Genomic DNA, 24,299 nt, shown 5'->3' with positions numbered 1-24,299 from the left:
GTTATTGTCACATTTAAACATCTGTCAGGGACTTCAGAAAGCTATGATTTATATCAAAGCATGGTGAAGTAAAACCAGCCTAATTGCTCAACTGAGGAAATGAATATAATAAAATAACTAAGGGCGTTATAGGCTTACAGGTGAATTCAAAACTCAGCTTACACAAAAATGGAAAATATGTGGAAGGATGAGCTAATTCCATGTCAGAGCTGCAGCCATTTGGTAGGGGAGCTTGGGGATTCAGTTCCCATAAAGAAATATATGCAGGACTTCAGCTCCCTGCCTTGCTTTGTTCTGACCTAAAGAAAGATCTGAAATCACCCAAAGTGTTTTTTAAAAAAAAAAAAAAAAAAAAAAAAGAGACAAAAAAAGAGCGCGCCTTGGAAGTCTACATCCATGACTACTCATTTATTTGCATTAAATGTTCCAGCCCATCTGTTCCGTTGTGCTCTATATGTCACTAGAGACTTAAAAACATACTACTTAAACATACTTAAAGATATCAGGAAACTAATGATTACTTTAACCAAACAAAATGATGACTTTTTTCTTTACTGAATCCCTATCCAGAGATGTTTCTTACATGTTACGTTAAGTAGGGTGATTTACATTCATCATATGCACTGCATGCAGGCATTGGCTTAAATCCCAACTAAGGCTGACATTTAAGGACATCTGCCTGGGTGTGTCCTAAAATAAACCAAAAAGGAGGTAAGAGCAGATGCTGATGACACCTGTGATAAAAAGAGGGAATTCTTTAAGCTCAGATCGTGCCTTTTGTTACAGGATTAACCTGGCTCTCTGAAGTGGCGTTGTTTATTCACGCGTTTATTTGAGGAAAGCTGTGAAGTTACCATTTTGGTGGCTGCGATGATTAGGAAGCAACGCTTAGTACCTGTCTAGTTACATGAATGTATGGAACTGATCACGTTCCTGCTAATCCATGTCTCCTACAAAAGATACACCAAATTTCATCAGCTAAGGCAAAAGCTTTAATTTATAATTAATTGCCTGTTATGTAAGCCTTGCCTACACTGAGAGTTGGCTCTGTTATCCTATGTATTCCTATTAAAAATGGAAGACATTTTAGCGAGGTTTGATGGAGATGAGGTAGTGCTGGCAGGGAAGAGTGTTAGAAATGTATTAAGGCGTGGAGGTCTAAAGATAAACTGTGACCTAACGAAAAACCACCATGGAGTAATGACAAGCTCAGGGTTGGTTTGTTTGCTTGGGTTTTGTCCTACCTAGAAATGTTTAGTTTTAGTTTTGTTGTGTTCGTGATGTATTTACAGGCTAAGAAAGGAAACTATGCTTTCCTGTGGGATGTGACGGTGGTAGAATATGCTGCACTGACGGATGATGAATGTTCTGTGACAGTCATTGGAAACAGCATCAGCAGCAAAGGATATGGGATAGCACTCCAGCATGGAAGCCCCTACAGAGATCTTTTCTCCCAGAGGTAAACTGAAACAAAGGATTTTATAGGATTTTATAGGATTCCTTTCTACAACCAGCAAGGCATCCCATTTGTGCTTCGCATGAATTTTGGCAATTATTGAGTAAAGGCCAGTGAATAAATGACAGCAGAGAGGTTATGAGTTCAGGCTTCAGCAAACCTGATACTTCTGCTCCACGTGCATCTGCTTAGGGAGGAGGGGACTGGAGGCGGCGCGTGGCCTCACACCTCCAGGCAGCACTGCCTCTGCAGAAAAAGGACTCGTCCTCAGAGCTTTGTATGAACTAGGGGAGGGATTGAAGAGAGATCTTTGATTCACCCTATGTTTTGCAGGCTGTGAAGCAATGTGTTGCTCCCTACAGTAAGCCATTAACAATGCCCTGATTTATCCTTTAGGATGGAGAGACAGGTCAAAATCTCACGACGATACAGGAAAGGAGGAATTGCTGAGCATTGCATGGGATTGCCAAGACTATGAGACTATAAGATTATGCCATTTAGTGATGTCTGGGCTATCAGCTAGGAGTACCTTTTCCATGGGAACGTGTACACTTGAAATGAAGACATGCAGTTGTGCAGGCACCTGTGGCCTTAGCAGAAGGCGAGCGGGTGCTCCGCTCCGGGCAGGGAGCTGAAGCAAGATTTCCTCGTCTCGCTCCTTCTTTACAAAAAGGGGTAAAACTCCAGCTGCATAACGAGAGACAAAGCTGCCTCAAGAGAAAAGATTGTTAGTAAACAGCTAAAACAGTTATCAAACCAAATCCAAAATGAATCATTCTTGGAGAGAAAGGACACTTCACAAGAGGCAAACCAATGATTAATTAGTAACAGTAATTCAGGCATGAAGTAACAGCATTGAAGTAAAATCCTTTTGAATAAACTACACTTGCTGAAGTAAATGAGTTGGTTGCTGCTTAAACAGATTTGTATTAAGTGGCACACAAATAGTAGCATGTTTAGTCTCTCATGATTTTGAAATTATTGTGGGAGAGCAGCAGTGGAGTGGGTTGAGCATTTCGCTAGTGGGACCAGCTGTTGCAGCTGAATGTAGCCAGAGCAGCCATGACTAACTGGAGTATGGTGATTTCCCTTGGAAATTCATCTTGCATTGCAGTGGAATATTTGACAGTCTCTTCTTTTTTCTAAAGTTACCCAGTGGAGTTTACCTGCTGCTGTGAGTAGAAAGAAATCCTGGCATAACGGAGTTTCAGATTAATAATGTTATACAGTGGTGGTGGTGGGATGGAGTTTTGAATTGTGGGAAGGTAGATTTAAAGGTTATGTGATACACAGAAAAGACTAAAAAACTATGAAAAAGTGTCACTGGAAATAATACTTGTCTTTTGAAATTTCTGCAGGATCTTAGAGTTGCAAGAAAGCGGAGATTTGGATGTTCTTAAACAGAAATGGTGGCCGCGGATGGGACGTTGTGACCTGAATAGCCACACCAATGCACAGACAGATGGGAAGGCACTCAAGCTTCACAGTTTTGCAGGCGTTTTCTGCATTTTAGCAATAGGCCTTCTTCTTGCATGCTTGGTGGCAGCATTGGAGTTGTGGTGGAACAGCAACCGTTGTCATCAAGAAACACCGAAAGAGGTCCATAACTTTTATTCTTATCACAATTAAAAGTAGAAAACACAAAAGAGAGAGAGCGCGAGTGGAAGTCGTGGGATTTTAGGTGCTCTCATACAATAAATTTGATTTATTTTGATTCGCCATACTAAGCTTTGCATATAACTTTTTGGGTGGTTGTTTCTAAACGAATAAAAAAACCAAAACATGTCTTTTGTGCACATGGAAGGTGCCAAACTGACAGCCCTGGAGACTAAAGTCCTCTATTTATTTATAGAGCAGATACAGCATGGGCAGCAGCAGTGCAAACTTCCCCACATTGCCCCACCAATGTGCCTCAACCCTGACCTGGAGAGACCACCTTTAGGGGTAAGAGAGTAGTTCAGAAATACGCCCTCGGCCTCTCCGCTGTGAGTGACGGGGAGGCCAGACACGGGCACCCAATTGTGCCGTCTGTGGTAATGTTTTCTCTGATCTGAGACCCCACCCATCGGCTGTGAGAACCATGTCCATCCTGCGCAGGCTGTGCAGCTGCCGGCAGCGGGTAGCTGTTTTCCTTCATGGCTGACCTAGGCCGAGTTTGAAGAGGTACACAGGCAATTAAAAATAAATCAGCTAGTTATTAACTGAATAAGCCATATTGCCATGACACTGTTTAATTGCTTCCTTTCTTTTGAAACCAGTTTTATGTCTAAAAGTATGAGCCTCTGAGTAAACCGACATTCATATGGCATATTTTTCCTAGGAAAATATATCTGAGAATTTCTTGGTTTTGAAGTTTTCATGCTCAGCAACGAGCAATAGTTAGCAATGCTCTGATAGAATAATCAGCCCATCCTCAGATCTGTCTTGCATGAAGCCTGTATTTGTTTACATAGATTAAACATTTAACAAACTAACCTCTTGTAATTTTGGAGACACTGAGGCATTTGTAGGTGCTTTCATCTTGGAACAGATGTTTGTTACAAACAAATAATAGCAGCGAGCTGCACTACAGCTGGAAAATAGGACATAGCCCATCAATTCCAATCTATGTTTCTCAGGTTGCCAGGAGAGCTGCACTAATTGACGTTGCTATCACCTGTAAGCAATTCTGGCAAATGGGATCTGAAGATATATGTTGCAGTCTGTGATGTTGTGAAATATTTATCAGTAAGATTCCATTCTTCTGAGTTCCTGCTTCTCCCATTTGAATTCATCCATCAAGTGCTTGGTGATAAACATCTGCACTACGTTTGTGGGACAAAGCTGCAAAGTCACAGACAAAGCCCGTGGCTCCACAACGTACAATAGTGAAAGGGAAATTTTGGTAGAAGGGAGCCTGTCTCCCCTTTGCACTCCCAAATGAAGCACTCCCAAAGCAGGCACCGGGAGAGCACGAGTAGGTAACTCTTGCTTATAAAGAATCTTTCGTATGAGCAGAAGTGAATATTTAATTGCTCTTTGTTGGAATACTGTAGCGTTTTGCCCTGCTGCCTTGTAGAAGTCACTCCTGCTGCAACCCCAAAGGCCCCACCCCATGTTAGCATTGCTAAAGCCTAAACCCTAGCAGTAGGCTGTTCTCTGCCCACTGTAAAAGCCTGGCAGGGCAAGGGGCAGGGGCGTTGTCTAAAGTGTCCTTGTGCTGCATGTGCACAGGCATTTGTCTTGCCATACTCCGCAGTGCTCTCCCCTCTCTACGCTCAGGGACTTGCCTTTGTGCACCTTTGAAGAGTGAGATGAGAATATGCCCCAAAGGCAGAGTTTCATATAGTTAGGGTGAAATAATTCACTCTTGTTGCAAGGATAAATACTCAGTTTCCACCTCTGAGCAAGGATCTGTCTGTCTGACTTTAAATATTTTCTTTTTGCCCATCCCTTAATTTCTCTTCCCAGTACAGATCCCTGGTTACCCCACCCCATCTTTTTCTCCCCTTCCCACCCCTCACCTCCTCTTCCTTTTTCCTTCCAGTGTGTTCTCGATTAGCGTTGCTCTGTACATCCTCTTCTGCAGTTTCCATGACAAACAATAGAATACTTTTAAGCTTCCATTTGTTTAAAGTCTACTAAGTTACCCACACGGATAAGCTGTAGTTGGGAAGATCGCCTGTGTGGGGGCTGGGTCTGCCCTTAAAGCATAGCTAGTCTGGGTTAAGGGAGGCAAAGTAAACTCGGGCAGAGCGCACGCAGACAGGCTCAGAAAAGGTCCGTGACGTGGTGCTGCTGAACGGGAACAGTCAGTGGGAGCCCTGGCACAAGTAGGTGTGGAGGTTGGATGAGAACGTGCGTGTTCCAGAGGAGCGGGCACAGGGATGAGGGCTCATGGGCCGAGCTGGCCAGGAGGAAAGCGTAAGGAGGGCACGTGGGGCAGGCAGGATGGAACATAATGAGGGGTGTCCATAAAGGACAGCTGGGTGCAATGAAAGGCAGGTGGCTAGAATCACCTCCACGTCTGCTCGGAGCAGCCGGAGGCAAGGGTGACTGCCACCCAGCGCCGGGAACAGGCAGGGCCTTCAGGGATCCTCTGCTTAGCTGCAACACAGCCACATTGTTGGTACCATCTAGACTTTGCTTTCACCCGGATCCCCTGCAGATCAGGTTGCCTAAGACACCAACTGCAGCCTGAGCTCCAAGTGTGCACCCAACGCTGGCCCACCCCGGAGGCAGCAGCTGAGGGCAGTTCCCTGGGCAGGGGTCCCAGCCCTGTGGCCACAGCGGCTCCGGCCCCACGAGGTGGTGCAGCAGGGGCTGGGAGTGGGGGGCTCAGGTCACAGTGACCACTACCACTCGGATAAATTAGCAAATGAATGTAGCAGATACTTCTTGGTAGATTAGTGGGCAGAGATACTTCATGTACTACTAGTGAGGAGGGATTGAAGTAGGATTGCTGGTAGCTACTGGAATTAAGATAGAAACTGCATTTCAGACGAGATGGTGTGAATTTGTTGACAATTTTCAATGTATTTAGGAGAACCAATGTTCAGAGCTTTGGAAAGGACAGGATCCAGGGATGAGGGGAGCATTGAGTCCTGGGGACTCCTCTGCTTGAGCCAGGAGCAGTGGCTGAACGTTGCTTAGGAGACCTAAAACTAAAAGAGGATTTGACTTCCAGGAGGAGCATGTTCAGGATATCTCATTTCTGTCAGTGTGTGTTATCCAGGATTTCTACAGCAATAGCTATATTAACAGAGCTATGATATGCATAGCATATTCAGAACATTAAAATCTGCCTCTTAGCTGCATCTGATATTCCAGCCGAGCTGTTAGCTCAGTAACAGCTGCAAACTTAAGTCACGCTGCTGATTTCCTTCTGCTTTTGGAAAGGCTTTGGCAAAACATGAGTATTGTGATACCACCTAAAAATTGTGGGAACTAGATTGTCTCCCAACCATTTTCGTCTGTGAAGTGCAGAGCTTGTGTCGGGTCATGGAAAGGGCTGATTTTCTTGCAGCCTAAGATTAGCCTTTGGTGTCACCTCATGCAGGAGTCGCCTCATGAGGCAAAGGGCAAGGAGGCAGTGTTTGGCTTCTGTGACCCTGACCCTGTTAGGAGATTTATAAATCCACTGTGCAAAGTTACAGTGGAATCAGGACTGAATGAGGAGCTGTCATATCTTGCGGGGCCCTTGTATAACATTCGCTCTTTGGCTTGACCCACTTGGTAGGCTGTATCGTGCCAACAATTGCCAACTCAGAAAATAGATGTTGGGAAGATGGATGCATGACTGCTCTGGCAGATTTATGACAGGAATGGGCAGCCGTGCTGCTTGCTGGAGAGAGCGAGAGGAAGGATTTTTTTAGAGACTCTTATTTTGTATGTCGAGGGTCTGTGAAGCCTGTGGCTGGAAGAATGTGCGCAGACTTCATTAGCATTGGAGAAATGTTTTCAGCTGACATTAAGGTGTTGCTGTTTGCCAATTTGTTGTCTTTTCCTCTTCCACTTCGTATTCTTTTGGCTTTGTGGAGGTTAGTCTGAGCCAGTAAACTGAGGTGTTCAAGGACTCAGATGTCTGTGTGGTATAAAAGATGACTCTTAATTACAATGAGTGTGAAAAATGTAGCGTTAACTATGTAACTGGGAGGAATGGGAAGCCTGTCTTTTGAAACCTGACAGCATAACTTGGACTTGGATCTGATCTACATTAGTAGAGACTTTATGGGAAGAGTTATGTCAGATGGAGACTTCTAATTGGAATATTTTTTACATTGTTCACATATGAAGAAAATCTGCCCCACCCAAATTAAAAAAAATAATGATTTCTATCTATTAAGTCAGCTCATTAAGGTAAACCTCCAGGAAAGGTGGACTTCCTTTACTTTCCCAAAAACAAAGTTGCCTTTGGTTCACAATTCTATCATGCAAGGAATAGTGAAATTTCTTGCTAGAAGAGTAAAGACTGGGTTGATTTTCTTTTTCGGGATGTTGATAACAAGATATTTTTATTCTATATGAAGTAGATTTGTAAAAATTTTTCTAATGAGCTCTGCCGTAAAAATGTTCTAGCTTTTAATTCTTCATTTAATCCTTATTAAATCAGATTAACAAAGAAGATTAGCTCCAACATCAGTAAAAAATGTATAGCTGCAACATCATGCCACATTTTTCTATTAAGGCTCAAGTTTGTAATCTCTTAGATTTGGAAAGATATCTAGTAATGTCTAAATGCCCTTATTATTTTCTAATTCAGGGAAATTTACATTTGGTCATCTTTTTCAAGACAGGTTTTCTAGAATTTATAATAATCCTCTCCTAATTATTGTTAATACCCAGCCATTCTATACCCTCAGTGAAATTTAGCCAGCTCATACATCTATCTCTATGTCTTAAAATCTTGAATTTACACAGCTGCTACTCAGCCTGCAATACTGATACCTAATCTTTTGACACTGATAAGCTTCAGAAATTTGGAGAGTTGTAAAATAAAAAATTACTATTAATATTTATTCTGGAATCTCTGTTCAGTCACTCTATGTCCCTTTTTAATAACTGAGCAATCAGATAAAGTTATTGAAACCTGGTACCATAGAAATGTCAAGCTTTCAGTAATTTTTTCTGGATTTCTATATCTTTTGGTGTGAGTCCTATGCATTTATTTCATTATATCAGTAAGCTATAACATAATTTGGATCATTTAACTGCCAAGGGCTTCTCCACATCATTAGGTTGTTGGTATCTTTTATTCCATTTGACACACTGAAAGACAGTTTTCAAATCTTCACTGTCATTACGACCAAGTGTAGCTGTTTACTGCAACGGACTCCCCAGCATCCTCTGTGCTTTATCAGCTATGTCTTATTGTGATGTACTATTCCCCTTGAAGATTATTACTTCTGAGATCTCTTCAGAACTGTTAAGAAAGCACTCCTAGTTCAACCACATACTATACTCAAAAACAATGAAAACTTAGAAGCAAAGCTAAAATATTATATTATTTGTGAATAGAAAGTCAAATTGCCATACTTTCCACCGTGCACAAGATGTATTCACTAAAAACAAATTAACAGGCAGCCCCACATCAAAGAAAATTAGTCACTTGTACTGGATTATTTTTTTGTTGAGAACTGATTTCTGTGGCATCTTCCATAACAGTTGATATTGATTCATTTATTGTTAATATAGCTCTTGAAAGACAGAGTTAGAATAATCTCAAGAAATCCTTGGTTTGGATCTTTCTTAGCTCAGATAATATCTATTATAAATCAGAAATGTATTTTCTCCAAACCAGCTGTGCTACTCCTAGCAACGTGAGTGCTTCAGAAGCTGTACCCAGTGTGGCTGCACTTTTGTAACACGTGAAAATTTTGGTTTTCTACTGGTTAAGGAATAGCACAGTCTCCCACCTCCCGAGTAGCTACTAGTCATTGCCTCATAACTTGTGTCAAATTTATAATTCATTAACAATCACAGTCTTCACAGTTTAGTTTGTGACTTCTTAATTTTCTCATGCTTCTACAAAATCATTTTACTCAACAGACTGTTTTCACTTTTCTGTTCTCACTTCTAATTTTTAAGTGATTAAAAGGGGGCAGCAAGGACTGCCTGGACAGTACTGCCCAGGGTGGGAACAGACTTGTGTACTGGTAACAGCATCTATCATTCCTGTTTCCTGCTACTTCCAGCATAATAATGTTTTAAATGTTATTGAATCTCAAAAATTCTAATACTTTCTAGCTCTGTAGGATAGTGGCAGGTAGCAAACTTACTCTAAAAATGATGACAAATATCTTGGCAGTATGCAGGATGAAAGGAAGAAAACCTGTATCTCTGGCAAGAGCAACCTTGTATGAGCTGCCTTAAGTTTCCCTGTTTCCTTGTTTGATGATATGCAAATTCCAGACTACCTCAAAACTCCAGATTTCCAGCTTTAGCTCTCATGAAATTTGCTCGCTAGGACTCTTCTCTGGCATTACAAGACTATGAAACCCGGTGTACCTTAGAAATGGGAATACGAGCTAGCAGACGTGAGTCCAATGGGTCAAAATTTGTCACTGCTAAGATCTGTGGTTTGCACCGCGTTCATCTCACTTCAGTTCTCCAACCAGATATTATTCCATGGCAATCGAGGCTTCCGTACCTTCAGCATGGTGTCAGCAGTGTTGTTTTTGATTATTAAAGAGTCTTATGCTTTTACCATTATTTCCACTTTCCTTGTCTTTTTCTTTGTCACTTCATTTACCTTGTCTCCTTTGTGGTGTTATCTTTTTATCTGACAATTTGATTTCCCCTGGGATGGTTCCTTTTGAGAGTGAAAGGAAACATGAGATCATCAAACGGATATTTTATTTTCCCTTCATTGCATGTCCTCTATATTTTGTCTTGTTTTTACTTTAAATTATTTTTTCTGTATTTTTATGACATGTCTGAAATCTTTGTACATGTTTGCTCAGTTGCATATAAATGATCATTTGTTTGTACCGCTGTATTGTATTCAACTTTTCTAAGAATAAATAAAGTTTTTTGGGGGAAAATAAATAATGCAAACACTGGCAAAATAATGCATTTTAATGCCATCTAGAAATTCAGTTTCAAACTTGCTTTGAATATAATAAGCTGAGAAACTTCATTTAACTAGCATTTTTAAATCAGCAGAGCAATGTTAGGAATTAGTCATCCCAGAATGCAAAGCTTAATGTTGTTTGATGATGAAGGATAAGCTGGAGGAATCAGTTAAAGCAAAAAAAACCCCAAAAACTAAAAGAGGAGGAAGATATATAAATTGCCTTCTACAGAAACTGATAGAGGCTGGAAGGGCATTTTAACTAACTCAGTGTTGGCTTTTTATGTGAGTAAAGAAACAAAATTTTCTCCTCAGAGTTCCTTAGTGGAGCAGATATTCTGTAGTATCTGGTCACAGACAGTGCGCTCATCGAGAATCCAATGACATCAGTTCTCTTGCTATTGATCACCATAGATTTAGGTCAAGGCTGTAATGGATTTAAAAGTGAGGTGCCATCACCATGATTAATGACAGTGGGCCCAGGTTTCTGCTACCCAAAGAAGTACTGAAACACTGAAGTTTGGTTCCAGCCTATTTCCTTAGCTGCAAGGAAGGGCCTTTTGTGCTTGGTTTAGTTTTTCTCTCAGCCTTATGAGAAAACCCTGCTCACGGGATTCTTAGGGAGATAATCTGGACTTACTCTGTGTGAACCTTAGGTGGTGGGGTGGGGTGGTGGAAATAATGAACAGAAATAAGCTTAAAAAATGAATGTTGCCATGCAGGGATGTCAGAAAGAGACAACCTGTTTGAAGTTCCAGTTTGGTGATGAATCTAAGTATTTGCTTAAGTTGCATTACATCACCTATCCCAGAGACCTTCTGTGGCAACTCATGTGCTTGGCATGAGCTTATGTGTTGTACTGAATTGGAGCCTTAAAGTGTCAGATTCTTTTAGATTCTTCACACAATGTTTACGGAGCTAATGTTTGTATATTTTATCTCAGCCTACGGTAGTATTTTAAAGTTGACTTTTTGAGGGGGCGTTGAATGTTCAGTAATAACAAAATCAGTAAAAGTTTAAAATAAAAAACATAAAATGTGACTGTTTTCTCAATATCATTTTTTACATTTTTGTGGTTTATAAAGTACTTGGACCTCAATCCAACCAAGCATTTAAACATGTACATAAAATTAAATAAGAGTTTGATCCTGATCTCATTCTGATCACCAAAACTCATTCATCTTAGTGGTGTAGGATCAAACTTGAGTTGCTCTGAAAACAATGTGTATAAAGCATAAACTGGAAGTTACATGTTCATTGAAGTGATTTGCTGAAGATTTAACTTACTGTACAATAATATTAACTAGCAATCTATAAATCTACTTATCGATTGAATTTAAATAATTTTTTAATACCTGAAATAACTTGTGCTCAATATTGGTAAAATATTAAAGAATCAAAGGTACTAGTATTGTGAAAAAATATATACCTTATTTTTCTTTTTTAAATTGATGGTTTGGTTATGATTTTCCATAAGTTCTGAACCACATTTATAAGCGCGTATAAAGAAAAGACCTACTCAGACTTACATAAGAAGTACTGTTTCTTCAAAAGCATTCAGTATTCAGGAGTTCTCTTTTGGGAAACTGGTGGCCAGATTGTTATGCTGAACTATTTTAATGATTCGGTTGGCTGTGTCTTTTCTCGTGTCGAAAGAGGAGCTTGGGCAGTTTCCAAAATACAGGCCTGAATAGGGGTGAAGAAACCTTTCCAAAAGTCAGGTTTTAATTAAAACATTTGTGGCTTATAGTCAGGATTAAGTGTTTTCTAAGGCTTTCACGATGTCGGAGTGGAGGGGATAGGCTTTGCAAGACAACTGTTGCTGGGCATCAAACAGGTTGTAGAAGCAACTCCTTGTGTCTCCTGTGTCAACTCTCTCTTGTATTCCTGGCATAATAGGAAAATAAAAAGGGGGGGAACTTTTGAGATTTGGATTTGACTAGGCTGGAATGGTGAAGAAGGATGATGATAGAGCAATCTGTTATGCCTGATGCTCCAACAGAGTAAATCAGACTGTTAAAGGGTATCATTGCTTTGCTTTGGGCCCAGTAGAGTGAAAAATTACATCCATTATGGACTAGATAATAATTTAGGATTTAAAAGCTGTGTAAAGCAATGTAAAGAATCCATTAATTTTTAGTGAGTTTTGGAACAGAACCTTTTTGAATTTAATCTTTACTTTGTAAAAGAATAATCTGCCACCTCACAGGGTCATTTTAAATGTAGTTGAATTCTGAAAACACCACCCTCCTCGGGGACATCCTCTTTGTCTGCAGTGGCTAGAATTTGCTACCGGAGTATAAGTAGTAATAAGTATATGTTTGCTAAAAAGAGTGAAGTATTAATTACATTACTAGCCTCACTATCCTGATCCTTTTTTTTTCTCCCCACATCTTCCTTTCCCTTTCTGTCTGGAGATGGCCAATGATGTGAGGTTGGGCCTCAGAAGCTTGGTGAGAATTTATAATAAACATACAGATAAATGGTTTGTTGTTGAAAATGCCTGCACAGATGAATCCTTGCTAGTTTTCTCCTCATCTTTACATCTCCCTGGACCTCCCCTTGAACCCAACCTTCGTGTTGTTGGAAATGCCTGTAACGACAACATATGCAGTGTGTGCACAGTAAAGGTTTCTCCATGTGCAAGCTCTCCTTTCTCCTAAAAGAGTTCCTTTGCAGAGACATTGGCATGCTCATCAACCAGCACTCTTTCAGCACTGCATTTTGCTGCTTGCGTTGGAAAATGTTTCTTTGCATTCTCTTACTATCCTGTTTATTTTTAACCTCATGAAAACTGTGGAAGCATCTGTATAATGTGAACCAGTCATTCATTTTCTTTGTAGCTGAGATACCAGCTTCTAATGCTTGTGAACCAAGGTTGGTAAGGATTTTAAGGCTTGAATACCTCAGCATGAGGCTGAATGTCCCCTTTCTTATTGAGCAGCGAATGAGGATGCTATCACAGCCTCTTACCTTGCCGGTTTGAGTCTGTTGTTGGTTGTGAGGACTAGGCAGTGTGTGTCTCTGATTGCACTTAGTTCATGCATTGTGATGAATGTGGGAGCAGATCACTGCAAGTCTGTGGGGCTACCTGCTGTCACCTAAAGTGCGATGCTTGTCCCATTGGCTCTGTGTCCTGCATATTTATTCACACAGCGCCATAGCATGCAGATGCAGTTGAAGAGAAAAAAATGAAACAAAAATGGGTGTTTAGCTGGTTTTAATTGATGTTCGTCATTAGCTTCAGTGGCCCGGTGGGGAGCTTATTGTCCGGTGCATTTCTGGACAAGGCTCACAGGCACATACTATAGGATAGTCACAGCCATCTTCAGAATTAGATCCCTGGCTAGATGTGATTTCAGGTTAGATAAACCCAACCTGGGTAAGGGGAGCAATGTGAGTATGGGAAGATACGGACTGCTCCATGAAGCTCCTTGCTACCTGTAGCAGTTCTGTATCAACTTACTGTAACTTCATTGGTCTCTAGGTTTTTGGTAATCGCTTCTTACTTTCACCAATTGTAGATATTTTCTGGCTGTGGGTAGGTGGGAATAAACTTTGGCAATGTATTTGAAACAATTTTCTATCACATTAACATTGTCTTTGCAGTATTCTGTTATTTCTCACTTTTTCCAGGTTCACTTAGAAGGGAAAAGACTATTACTGTCTCTCCATAAGGGAATTTCTGCTCTCTGGTGAAGGAGAGCACCTCCTAGTGAATAAGGTGGCCCCTTGTACATAATTTTCAATGAATTTTTGTTTCTTTGAAGATGATTACACATTGAATGAAATCAATATATTGCAAAACTCTTTCATTACTTTTATCATTTCAATTGGATAACAGTGTACTGGACCTCAACTGATATCAGTCACAACACATTCCTCTAACAGCTGTTTTATGGAGGATACCTTAGTTAATTGCTAATTTAAAATACATGGTGTAGTTTCCACTTGTAAGAGCAGAAGCTTGATTGCAGAGTTGGGCCTATTTATAAAAGTAGATTTTCAAGTAGACTCTTGAGGTGCATCTGTACTTATTTCTAGTAAGATACTGTTATGGTCAAACCAGCATCTAGCAGAGTACACTCAGAAACCACTCAGCAAATTTTATGTAAGATTAAGTGCTATTTGCCTAGGTCAGTTGCCTGTGTTAAATTAATGACAGCAAACGTACATCACCGCTGCATCTGTTTACACGTCTGCCTGCATTTCACTGCATTGTCGACTGCAGAATCTCTAGAATAATGAGCGTGGCAAACTGAGTCGCATCAAAAAGGGGTTTTTTGTATTAATATAACACCATACTGTGTTGTCCTTGTTTTGCAGCGCCTCTATTACATATATCATCGCTGCTTTTTCTTCTCAAGCAAGCCAATTATGTGTGGTTTTTGCCACTCTGTCAGAGCCTCCTGGAATAAATTAAAATTACAGCTTTACATATGCAGTAGCTGCAGCTGAAAGTAATGATTATGACCCTGGGTGAATGTAGAATTTCAAAATATTCTTAAACAAATATACATGTACAGAGCTGCTGCTTCTTTGTTTCTCCTTAACAAGCTAAATGTTTGAGTCCATGATGTCTGAAACCTGACGGACAGAAGCTGGTAGCCGGGGGGAGCTGTGGGTTTTGACTCTGAGCTGAGAAAAGAATAGCCTGTGGGTACCTGAGTATGGAAACCTTGCTGTTTCAGTTTTATTTCTCTGCTTTTTTTTTTCCAGTTATGCAGTAATCTATCTGTGTATGGAAGTGCTTCAGAGACTTCCTTTCTGCCCAGCTGGGTACACGTGTGCCTTCCATCATCTGTATGTCATAACCACTGATAATTGCATTTTTTAATGCATGCGTATGGGTTAAGAGGCATTTTATATGGATGATAGAGGGACTGGCATGTGACCTGGTCAAGGTCAGAAGAGGAAGTGTCTGTCTGAGGCTGGGGCTTGACTCAGATTTTGAACCTCTGTCCTAATCACAAAATTGCTTTTTTATTTTTTTAAATAGTTCTTTCACAGAATGAAAATGTAATATTAACATTTGTGTCTTGGTTTCATTCTCTCACTGAAAGATAATCCTTCATATTTTCACCCAAGACAGACACAAACACACAAACAAAAAAGGAATGCACCATGAGTGATGATTAAGACTATTACTTTAAAAGATCTCAGACATTATTTTCTGCATATCTCCTGAGGCTTATTAAGAACTACATTAACTGGCTTTTAATACTTGGCACAGTTATCAGCATCTGACCGGGAGGTATCGATGCATTTATGATAGTCCCTTGGTGTATGTGCCTGTCAGCCCATGTTGGCTTAGCTTCTGAATTTTTAGTGCTTGATATTTAGGGTCAGGACCATTAGTCTTTTTCTTCTCCTCCTCTAGTCTAGTGTGGTTTTATTTCCATGTGTGGGATGCAGATGTAAATTATCACAGTTTTGGCATAGTTTTAGCATCAAATTTCTGCAGATATTCAGGCTTCCTTTTTGAGCACTTGTCACCCCTTTTGGCCCTACTGAAACTGCTTCATCAGCTTGCAACATTTTTATCTCTTCAAGTGGCTTCTTTTGAACTTTGTGATAAGATCAGAGAAATCACGAGTAAGAACAAGAGGCCACATTAGTGTCTTTAATAAAAATATTTTTCTCAACAATCTTCCCTGTGGAAAATCCCAACCACTGCAAGCCTGGCAGCTGAACAGTTGGACAGTATTACCTTTAAATTAGTTGTGTTTAAAGTGAAGTAGGCAATTGCTTGAAAACATCAGCCAGTAGCTTCTTTCCAACACCCAGCGAGAGGTTTCTCAAATATGATAATGTTAACTGATTCCAAGCCTCCCAAGTAGTTTCATATTCCATCAGTCTGACTGCCCACATGATTTTATTAGGGTCCATTGTCAAAAGTCACCGAAATAAGCTAGAAAAAAATATTAATTACTCTGTAAATCATCTTGTCTGAATTTATATCTTGCCATAAACTCTCCCTGCAGGATAAGGCCAAACTTGGTCAGTCCTGAAAGGAGTTTCTTGCAGGTGCTGTCGTGCGGGGTTAGTCGTTCCCAGGCAATTCTGGTGAGCACCCTTCAAATCCACGCCAGCGGTTGCCACGGTGTCCTCCCGCAGTCAGTCATAGGCCATTGAACCTGTTGCTCATGATCAAGTGCTTGGGACGTATCAGAAACATGCCCTTCATTCACCCTCCCGGAGCTCAAACTCATTGGGGAAGAATGGCATTTAAACTGGTATTTATGAATAAGGTACTTTCCTGACCAGAAGCAACGTTTGATTAGCTGTTTCCCTTAAGCTTGAGGAGGATAAGCTTGTGTTTATAATTCATTTTCCTTACACATGACATTTTTCCTTCCCTTCACTGATTAATTTCTTCAACTGATCTATTTGGAGTACAACATTAATATTGAAAATAGAATTATGAAGGTAGCACAGGAAAAATATTCGATCTCCTTCTGGCAACACAAGCATATATGTTTATCCAATGTAGCTATATATGAAAAGTGAAGTTGACTCGGCATGAAACATCTGAGACGCAACATATTTAAAATATTAACTAAGGTTTGCATATTAAGTATAAAAAAGAAAGAGAAGAGACCTTTGGTAACTAGATGATCCCTGAGGTCCCTTCCAACCTGTGATTCTGCGATTCTGTAATGTGTCTGTCACAGACATTGAAGTATCAAGTTTGGAGCTCGTTCATTTGGCTCCAGAAAAGACCTAAGTGGAGGTGAAACCAGAAACCATTGCGAAGGGAAGCAGTAAGGCTTCCCCGAGGGGTTGTCCTTCGGGTAAGGGAGGTCTCTGTGCTGGAAAACTGGCACAGCAGCCTCCACTCTGTCTTCTGTTTTTTCTGTCCAGCTGCCAGGTCTGGTGCCTCTGCCGCTCCGTAGCTCCAAGACTCAATTTATTAATTTAGAGTAATTTATTAATTTTTAACTCATCAATTTTGTCATACAGAAATAGAAAAATAGAGAACAGTTTCAGCATCAGGAAGCTTGAAAATCTTTTGCAATTCTACATTGCCATTTCACAATTACAGTGACAAAGCCTCAGGAAATGAAAAAAATGCAACCTAAGTGCTTAAAAATTATAACAAAAGGCTCATTTAGGGAGAATCAGAGAACTGAAAATAAAGGAGAACACTGAGCTAACAAGGGAGAAAAACATCATAACTTTTAAGATACGTTTTTCTGGCTTTATTACCATTTAACCTTTTTCCTATTTACCTTGTTGCTTTTCAGTAAATATATGCTGTGTTACTGAATTTTCCAGGAGAACAATAAAGGTAAAGAAAGATGAGGTTTCCAGAATTTACAAATTCTGAAAGCTTGGCTTGTCAAACAAAGCTATCCCAAAACCTTCAGTTCTGGAAATCCTGGGATTCAAGGCAGTCTTCTAGTTTGTAACAACAAACTAACCTTTTCGTGGGTTTCTAATTTTTACCTTTGTTTTTTTTTTTAACCATTTGAAAAATCATTCATTCAGCATTAAGATAGTTTCACACAAAGCTTGACATTTAGTTATTTAGCTGCTTTTCATCTAATAAGACAAAGGAAAAGGGAAGAACCTTTAAAAATATGTTTTTGTTATTCCTCAGAGACAGGGTTGTTTTCTTTAACCTTTACAAACATTTTATTTTAACAACAAAAAGAAGAAATAATGTGAACTTCTGGGCTCTTGAAAACCTTTAAAAAGTTTTCTCTAATCTTAATAAGGCTGGAAAATTGGCCTTAACACTGAAAAGAGAGGTAGAAGTAAGCAAAAGAAATCCCCACCCCAATCTCTTAAAAAAAAATCCCAATAATTTACTTCTCTACTTACTTCATAAACTATTCTGTAGTAGAACAAATGTGATGTCTGTGTGCAGGAATTATGTTTTTCTCTTTCTTGATAATGAAAACTTTAGCACAGTGAAACGTAAGTTTATCTTGTGAGACATAAGCACCTGCAAATCCACCAGTTTCTGAGGAATGCTGTCCCAGGGCTGGACTATGCATAGCAGAAGAAAAGAGGGCAGTCCTGTTAGGCCGGCGGAGGGAAACGTCCCACACAACATGGTCCTTAATAACTCCTCTGGCTGGACCAGGAGATGTCTTTCAAGAGCATCCCATCTGGGGCTCTTCATGTTTACATCTTAAAGGAGCTAAGCTAAATATATACCCAGGGTTAATTCGTCCTTTGAATGTTATGACCTTTTGTGCACAGATGCTCCAAGTGAAGAGCACGCTTCATTCACAAATGTATTTTTCCTCTGCAAACGGTTAATACTTCATGTTGCAAATATTGAAACTCTACCTTTCCCTCTGGCTTGGCTAGTTATCCCAGTCACAAAGCAGGATGGAACGCACTGAGGATGTGCTTGCAATCAAAAAATACAAATAGAATGTTAATGTGTATTTTCACTTGAAATGATCTGAAGAAAGCAGTAGTATTTGGCAAAAGCTCAGAAAAATGCAAATGAGTCATAAGCAGTTCTCCGGAGTCTTATTTAGGGAAATTTGTTCTACTATTTGCTCAGCTTTAACCTGAGTTCACTACTTTTTTTCTTATTTTGTAGTAGGGGCTTAGCAAGAATATGAGTCCCAGATAACTACAGTGCCAGCCTAGGAGTCTAAATCAAAGCTAACAGCATTTCTGAGAAAAGAAATAGTACAAGGTACCCAAAGCAGCATTATGTAACAGGCTTTGGGAGTTAGCTTCCTTAGACACAGATACCATCATACGTGGTGGTAGCTGGACTTGGCAGATAAGCAGAACTTAGCATCGTTGGCAGAGAGCTGAGGAAAACGCAGCAGTACACGGCCAGGCGGCTGTGCAAAAGGAACCCGCCCGTGGAGGTCGAGCCTTTACTTCCAGCAGAGGGTAATCTATGAACAATTCTCACACTAGCCCCCAGTCCACAATTTTACTTCAAGAAATAGAAATAAATAAAATTATGAATTACATCCATGTAATCCTCTGGCCTTTATACCACAGACCCTTAATCTGCCTTGCTACAGAGCTTATGAGAAGGCCTCTGTGTTATTGACAGCTTGGGGTAGTGTCTAACTTATTGAATGAAGAGCCTAACAGGTCAGGTACAGCTGTTGGCAAGAAAGACTTAAAGCAGCTGCAGTGGTTATCTGATCAAGTGTTGTGTGGTCCCTTTCTGCCACAAAAGTTTATTTTTTATTCATTGTCCACTGATTTTCTCTAACTCAAAATGATCTGATCAGTGGATTTGGCTGAAAAAGCAGTATTTTTTAAAAAATATAGTTAAATAAATATAAATAAATATCTATAAATATGTATAAATAAATATATAAATAAATATATTTAAAATATATTTTAAAATAGTTTGTTTCTCTGGTGAGGAAGATGATATCTTTAGGGTTCCTGGGAGCTTCATTGGGAGTTTGGTGGATTTGTGATGTAAATGAAGCAGGAATTCATCTTCCACTGATTAGCAAAGGAGGTGCGACACGCAGCTCAGCCCTGTAACTGTTGAACAGTTGTGCTCCCGTTGAAATCAATAGGGATTTAACCTAAGCTAAGGGCACAGGTTTGGGTTCATCACCACGTGACACTAATTCATTTCCAAATCCATGCAGAGATCAACAAATCCAATGGTTCTTGAGTAACACAGAAGTAGTGTTAAATCACAAGGTTAGAATCAAACCTGTAGTTGACATTGACTGGGATCTGGGGCTTTGGAGTTGACCTGATTGTCAGTTTACAGGTGAAGGCAAAGTGGCTTAGCAGTGGATACCGCTGGAATAATATTATAATTCTCTGTGCTCCACCTGAACGCCAGTGGCAAAAGATCATGAGGAGCGGGTGGCAGTGGCACCTTACACTTCTCTGTTCCCAGAACCCTTTTTTTTTTTTTTTCTTTCATGAATCAAAGCATCTGTAAGGCTGCTGTACCTTGGTTTAATCAACATCTAAGTACACATTGATTTGTGGGTGATCAGGGATTACTGGAACACAAAAGTTTCAGGTAGTCCTATTTCCTAAGCCAGGATTTTGCTGGTTTCCCAGAGTAATTACAGGTTTCTGCCAGACCAGGGAAATTCCTTAGTTCCAGGATTGTTGGGCTTTTATAAATGCTTTGCTGCTAGTCTGCTGTATGTTACACTTGCACCAAATAACTACAACTGCAGATCACAGCTGTGCTTTATGAAATATAGACAAATGATATAATATAATACCTTTTTATTGGCAGTACAATGGTAGCTATTAAAATTCAGTCATTCAGCATCCCAGGCGATTGACTTTACCCTGCCAGTTTTGTTGCTTTCCAATTTGAGCGTCCTGAATGCCGTGCTGAGGTGATAAACAGCCCATTGTAGCTCTTTGCTGCTTCAGGTTTTAAAGACAATTTATTTGGCCGTATTTCCTCAGGGAAGCTAAAACATGTTGAACAAGTAGTGCTGAAAGTCCCTTAAAGGGACCACCCCAGGACCCTCAGCCAAGGCATTCTCAGAAGGTGGTGACGCATTTTCTGAAGACCAGTGTTGCTTTCTCAAGGCCTGACCACAGACATAAACTTTTATCAGATGATGTGTCAAGATGATAGTTTACGGCTGGCCCCACAACAGGTCAAAGCACAAACGAATGGTCCCTTCCTCAGGGCTCACAGAGCAGGTTTCTCTCAGTGCTCTTCCAGTAGGTCAGTAGTCTGTGCCACATAGGTGACGCAGGGCTTTCTGCTTGCTGGAATTTGGAGTTCCAGCTTGCTTGTTTGCCTGCCATATGCTTTTTTTCTGGCCTTATTAAAACTAAGCTAAGGGCTCGCAGGATGTGCTGGTCCCTGGTGCTAGCTCTTGTTAGCTGAACCAGAGCCATTGGTTTGCCTCTGAGGAAGGCGGTGTTGACATCAGGGGCTTTTGCAGGCTGAGACTGAACTGGTGTTTTCTTCAGCATGTGTTCCTCAGCTGGAGATGTTGGGCAGACCTTGAGATTTTGCATTGGCACAGATGAAGTTGAAGCGATGTGATGAGCGAACAGATACTCCTGTCACACAGAGGAAGTGGAGGGAGGGGCGGAAGGGATCGGAGATTGTGTTTGGCTGATTGTTCTGGTTTCTTCCTCACTAGGACAAAGAAGTGAACTTGGAGCAGGTCCATAGACGCATGAACAGTTTAATTGACGAAGACATAGCCCACAAGCAGATCTCTCCAGCATCCATTGAAATCTCAGCCTTGGAGATTGGTGGCATGCAGCCAACTCAGACCCTGGAGCCTGTACGCGAATACCAGAACACGCAACTTTCTGTCACCACCTTTTTACCAGAACAGACAACTCATGGTGCCAGCAGAACACTCACAGCTGCCTCCGGCAGCAACCTGCCGCTGCCCCTGAGCAGCTCAGCCACCATGCCCTCCATACAGTGTAAACACAGGTCGCCAAATGGAGGACTATTTCGTCAGAGTCCCGTGAAAACCCCGATCCCGATGTCATTTCAGTCTGTGCCAGGGGGAGTCATTCCAGAAGCAATGGAGCCCTCGCACGGAACATCCATATGATGAAAACAAACAGTAAAACAACCAGCAGAGCTTTTTAATACAAAATTTAAAAGAAACAAAAAAAAAAAATCAAAACAAAACAAACTCTTACATTTTTCTTGTATATACCTGTAAATAATGAAAGAATGAAGTGGGGTAAAAGTGTATTTTGAATATTCCCAATTTTCGAAGTCAGTAAAAAACAAAACAAAACAAAACAAAAAAAAAACCACAAAAATGTATGAAATGACTTTGTAAATTTTGTTCTATATGAATAAAAAGGCAAACTACTTGTGATCGTTCTCAAGTGCCAAAGAAGACCAGTTACTGGGACTGAGGGCCGTACTTTTTTTTCTCTGGATTTCAACACTTATTCCCTTAATGTTCTTTTTTTTTTTTTTTTTTAAGAGCAAAAAAGTTATCTGTTTCTTGCTAGAAAAATTCACCATGCTCAGATCTCTCCTTTCCCCAGAACCCTACTTTATAGTCAAGATGGCAATTCACTCAGAGAATTTAACAGCTGGTATTAGCATAGCAGTAACAATTGTTTTAAACATGAACTATAACTAAAATCCCACAAACGATAAACAGAAAAAAAAGAGAAATTTTTCCTTCTAACAAAGATTTAGACTTCCACACAGTTTCTAAGTTTAAGCACAGGATTATTGGATTGTGTTTTTACACGTTTGCTGCACTGTGTGGCTCTTTTTATTTAACCTTCTGTGTTTTGTTATATATATAATATATATTATATATATATTATATATATGACTTATATATTGCATATATAAATGCTTTGATAAACAGCAGGTTTAGGTTAAGGGGAAAGCTTTCAAGAAAACCTGATCAGCTCTTTTCTGTGTCTTGTGTACACGACTGAAAATGGGGAGGAACCAATGGCTGAAAGAAGTGAGACGAGGAAGAGCTTTAACGGGCAGGAGATAATGGCACTGCGGTGACTGTGCCCTCTGGTGCCATCTCTTCCTTTAAGATTTCAAGGAATTTGCTGCATAATGGATGCAAGGCTCTCTGCTGAAGTCATATCCCTGAATGACAAGGCTAAGCTCATGACTACAAGCACAGCTCTGCTTTTTTTTCCATTGATTTTGTAAAAAGAAACATTTTAATGGCCATGTCTATAATCTTGGTAGAAATGGCTGTAAAATGCCTTTTTTTTTTGGTCTGTGAAACACAGAGGACAAAGATAGAGCAACACAGATAGCGAATTTAATGTCTCATTCTGCAAATATTACCAGTGCAATTTCATACGACAAAAAAAAATCAAACCAAACCAAACCACATTGTTTCCTTCCCAAATAGTAGTTTGAATGCCCAGAATAATGGATCCCCGTTCCCCACCCACTCCTGCTAATGGGCATCGCTATCCTGCAGAATTGGGATAATTTAGTGTCTTCTCAGATGTATCCCTGTAGCTGGGTGGTAATGTCCCTTTGTAGCTGGATTTCTTCACTTTATTAGAACACTGCTATTTGAAAAAGGCCGTAGATCTCGGTGCAGCAAAATCACTGCCTGCATTAAGGTGAAAAATTATGTTTGAACAGAGGTAAAAAGGTATTCACATCCCAAGAAGGTCAGCAGGCAATCTGGGTCAGGTTTTTGGATAAACATTCCATTGACTGCTCCTAATTTGATTCGTATAATTATGCAACAAGTACGTTTATGGGATGATAAAAGCCTGCAAATTTTTACGTTTCTAGTTTAAGCGGTAGAGAAGAAAAGTCAAACTGTGATACAAAACCAGCCTAATGGAAGAGCATATTCAGCATACTGCATTTTAAATTAGGAATATTGATGGTAAGCTTACAGAGGGAGTATTCTTGTAGGATTAATTTGTCTGTTGTCATGCTGGTTCCTCAAGAAGACAGGGCGATTTTGCAGCTCGGCACAAATTGCACTATTTGCTTCAAACTAATTAAAAATGAACAATGCTCTAGTCAGCTGACTAGATTTATCCTATTTAGAGACTTGGCCCACACAAGCTTGGGATTTTTACTTCCTTCTTTCATCATACGTTTTTTTTATGGTTATCTTAGCAAACCTATGGCCACAGAAAAAAGTAGTCATTTCTTCCCTTGATTTTTTCCCCCACCTTCCATGAATACACTGATTAATTACGGCATAAATAGCTGCACAAAAAGACTATGCACACCTAGGTATCTGTAAAGATGCTTAGGAGAAAGCATGCAACTATTTGCATTGCAAAGATCCCTCATTTTTCTTACCAATTTAAGATTTCAGCAGCTGCAAAGGAACATGCATCAGAAGGGGTGCAAGGAGATGCCTGTGTAGCTACGAGGGTGCAGTCTGCAAGCCAGACCTTGGCTGGAGCGGGTACCAGAGCGAGAAGGCCGCTGCCCCTCATCCTGAGCGGCTCACTCGGCCACCGCGGCAGCACAAGGCAATCGCTCAGCCACGTCCTCCCTTCTGGATGGGGAAGAGCCGTGGCGAGCTCCTGGTGCACGGCAGTGTAGCCACTGCTGCTGGCTCTGCACCAATGCTGTAGCAAACAAGCTCGTCAGAGGTTGTCCAAGCTGCTCCCTTGCCATTTCCCCACAAAGCACAGTATTTATGTGCTGCAACAAAGCTCAGAGCAGGAGATTGAAACCTTCCTTTACTGAGGCACTATTGCTTTCAGAAAACATACAGATCTTTTTTCATATTATAGTCTAAACCACTGTACTGCATAATTTAAACTGAACTGCATTTGTGGAATAAATTGTGAGTATTTTGCAGATTAACATTCTCCATATTCAGTGTTCTCCTCCTGGCTTAGTCTTGC

The 24,299-nt window shown here is 40.4% G+C and overlaps 1 protein-coding gene across 3 annotated transcripts in view; it reads left to right on the top strand.

Moving 5' to 3' along the window:
• Positions 1-22,230, top strand: part of GRID1 (glutamate ionotropic receptor delta type subunit 1) — a 544,302-nt gene extending 522,072 nt beyond the window's left edge. The window contains exons 14-17 of one of the 3 annotated variants that reach the window (XM_064464796.1): positions 1,293-1,459; positions 2,815-3,055; positions 3,314-3,400; positions 21,092-22,230. In XM_064464796.1, the coding sequence (XP_064320866.1) occupies positions 1,293-1,459; positions 2,815-3,055; positions 3,314-3,400; positions 21,092-21,520 (924 nt within the window). In that variant the 3' untranslated portion in view covers positions 21,521-22,230. Of the gene's footprint in view, positions 1-1,292; positions 1,460-2,814; positions 3,056-3,308; positions 4,613-21,091 lie in introns of those variants that run through there. The other 2 variants (XM_064464794.1, XM_064464795.1) reach the window with 2 other exon arrangements.
• The last annotated feature ends 2,069 nt before the right edge of the window (positions 22,231-24,299 follow it).

Source organism: Phalacrocorax carbo, chromosome 13, assembly GCF_963921805.1.
Source record: "Phalacrocorax carbo chromosome 13, bPhaCar2.1, whole genome shotgun sequence".
Classification (NCBI taxonomy): domain Eukaryota; kingdom Metazoa; phylum Chordata; class Aves; order Suliformes; family Phalacrocoracidae; genus Phalacrocorax; species Phalacrocorax carbo.
The sequence above is the reverse complement of the archived record's forward strand: the minus strand, read 5'-3'. Positions and strand labels throughout refer to the sequence as shown.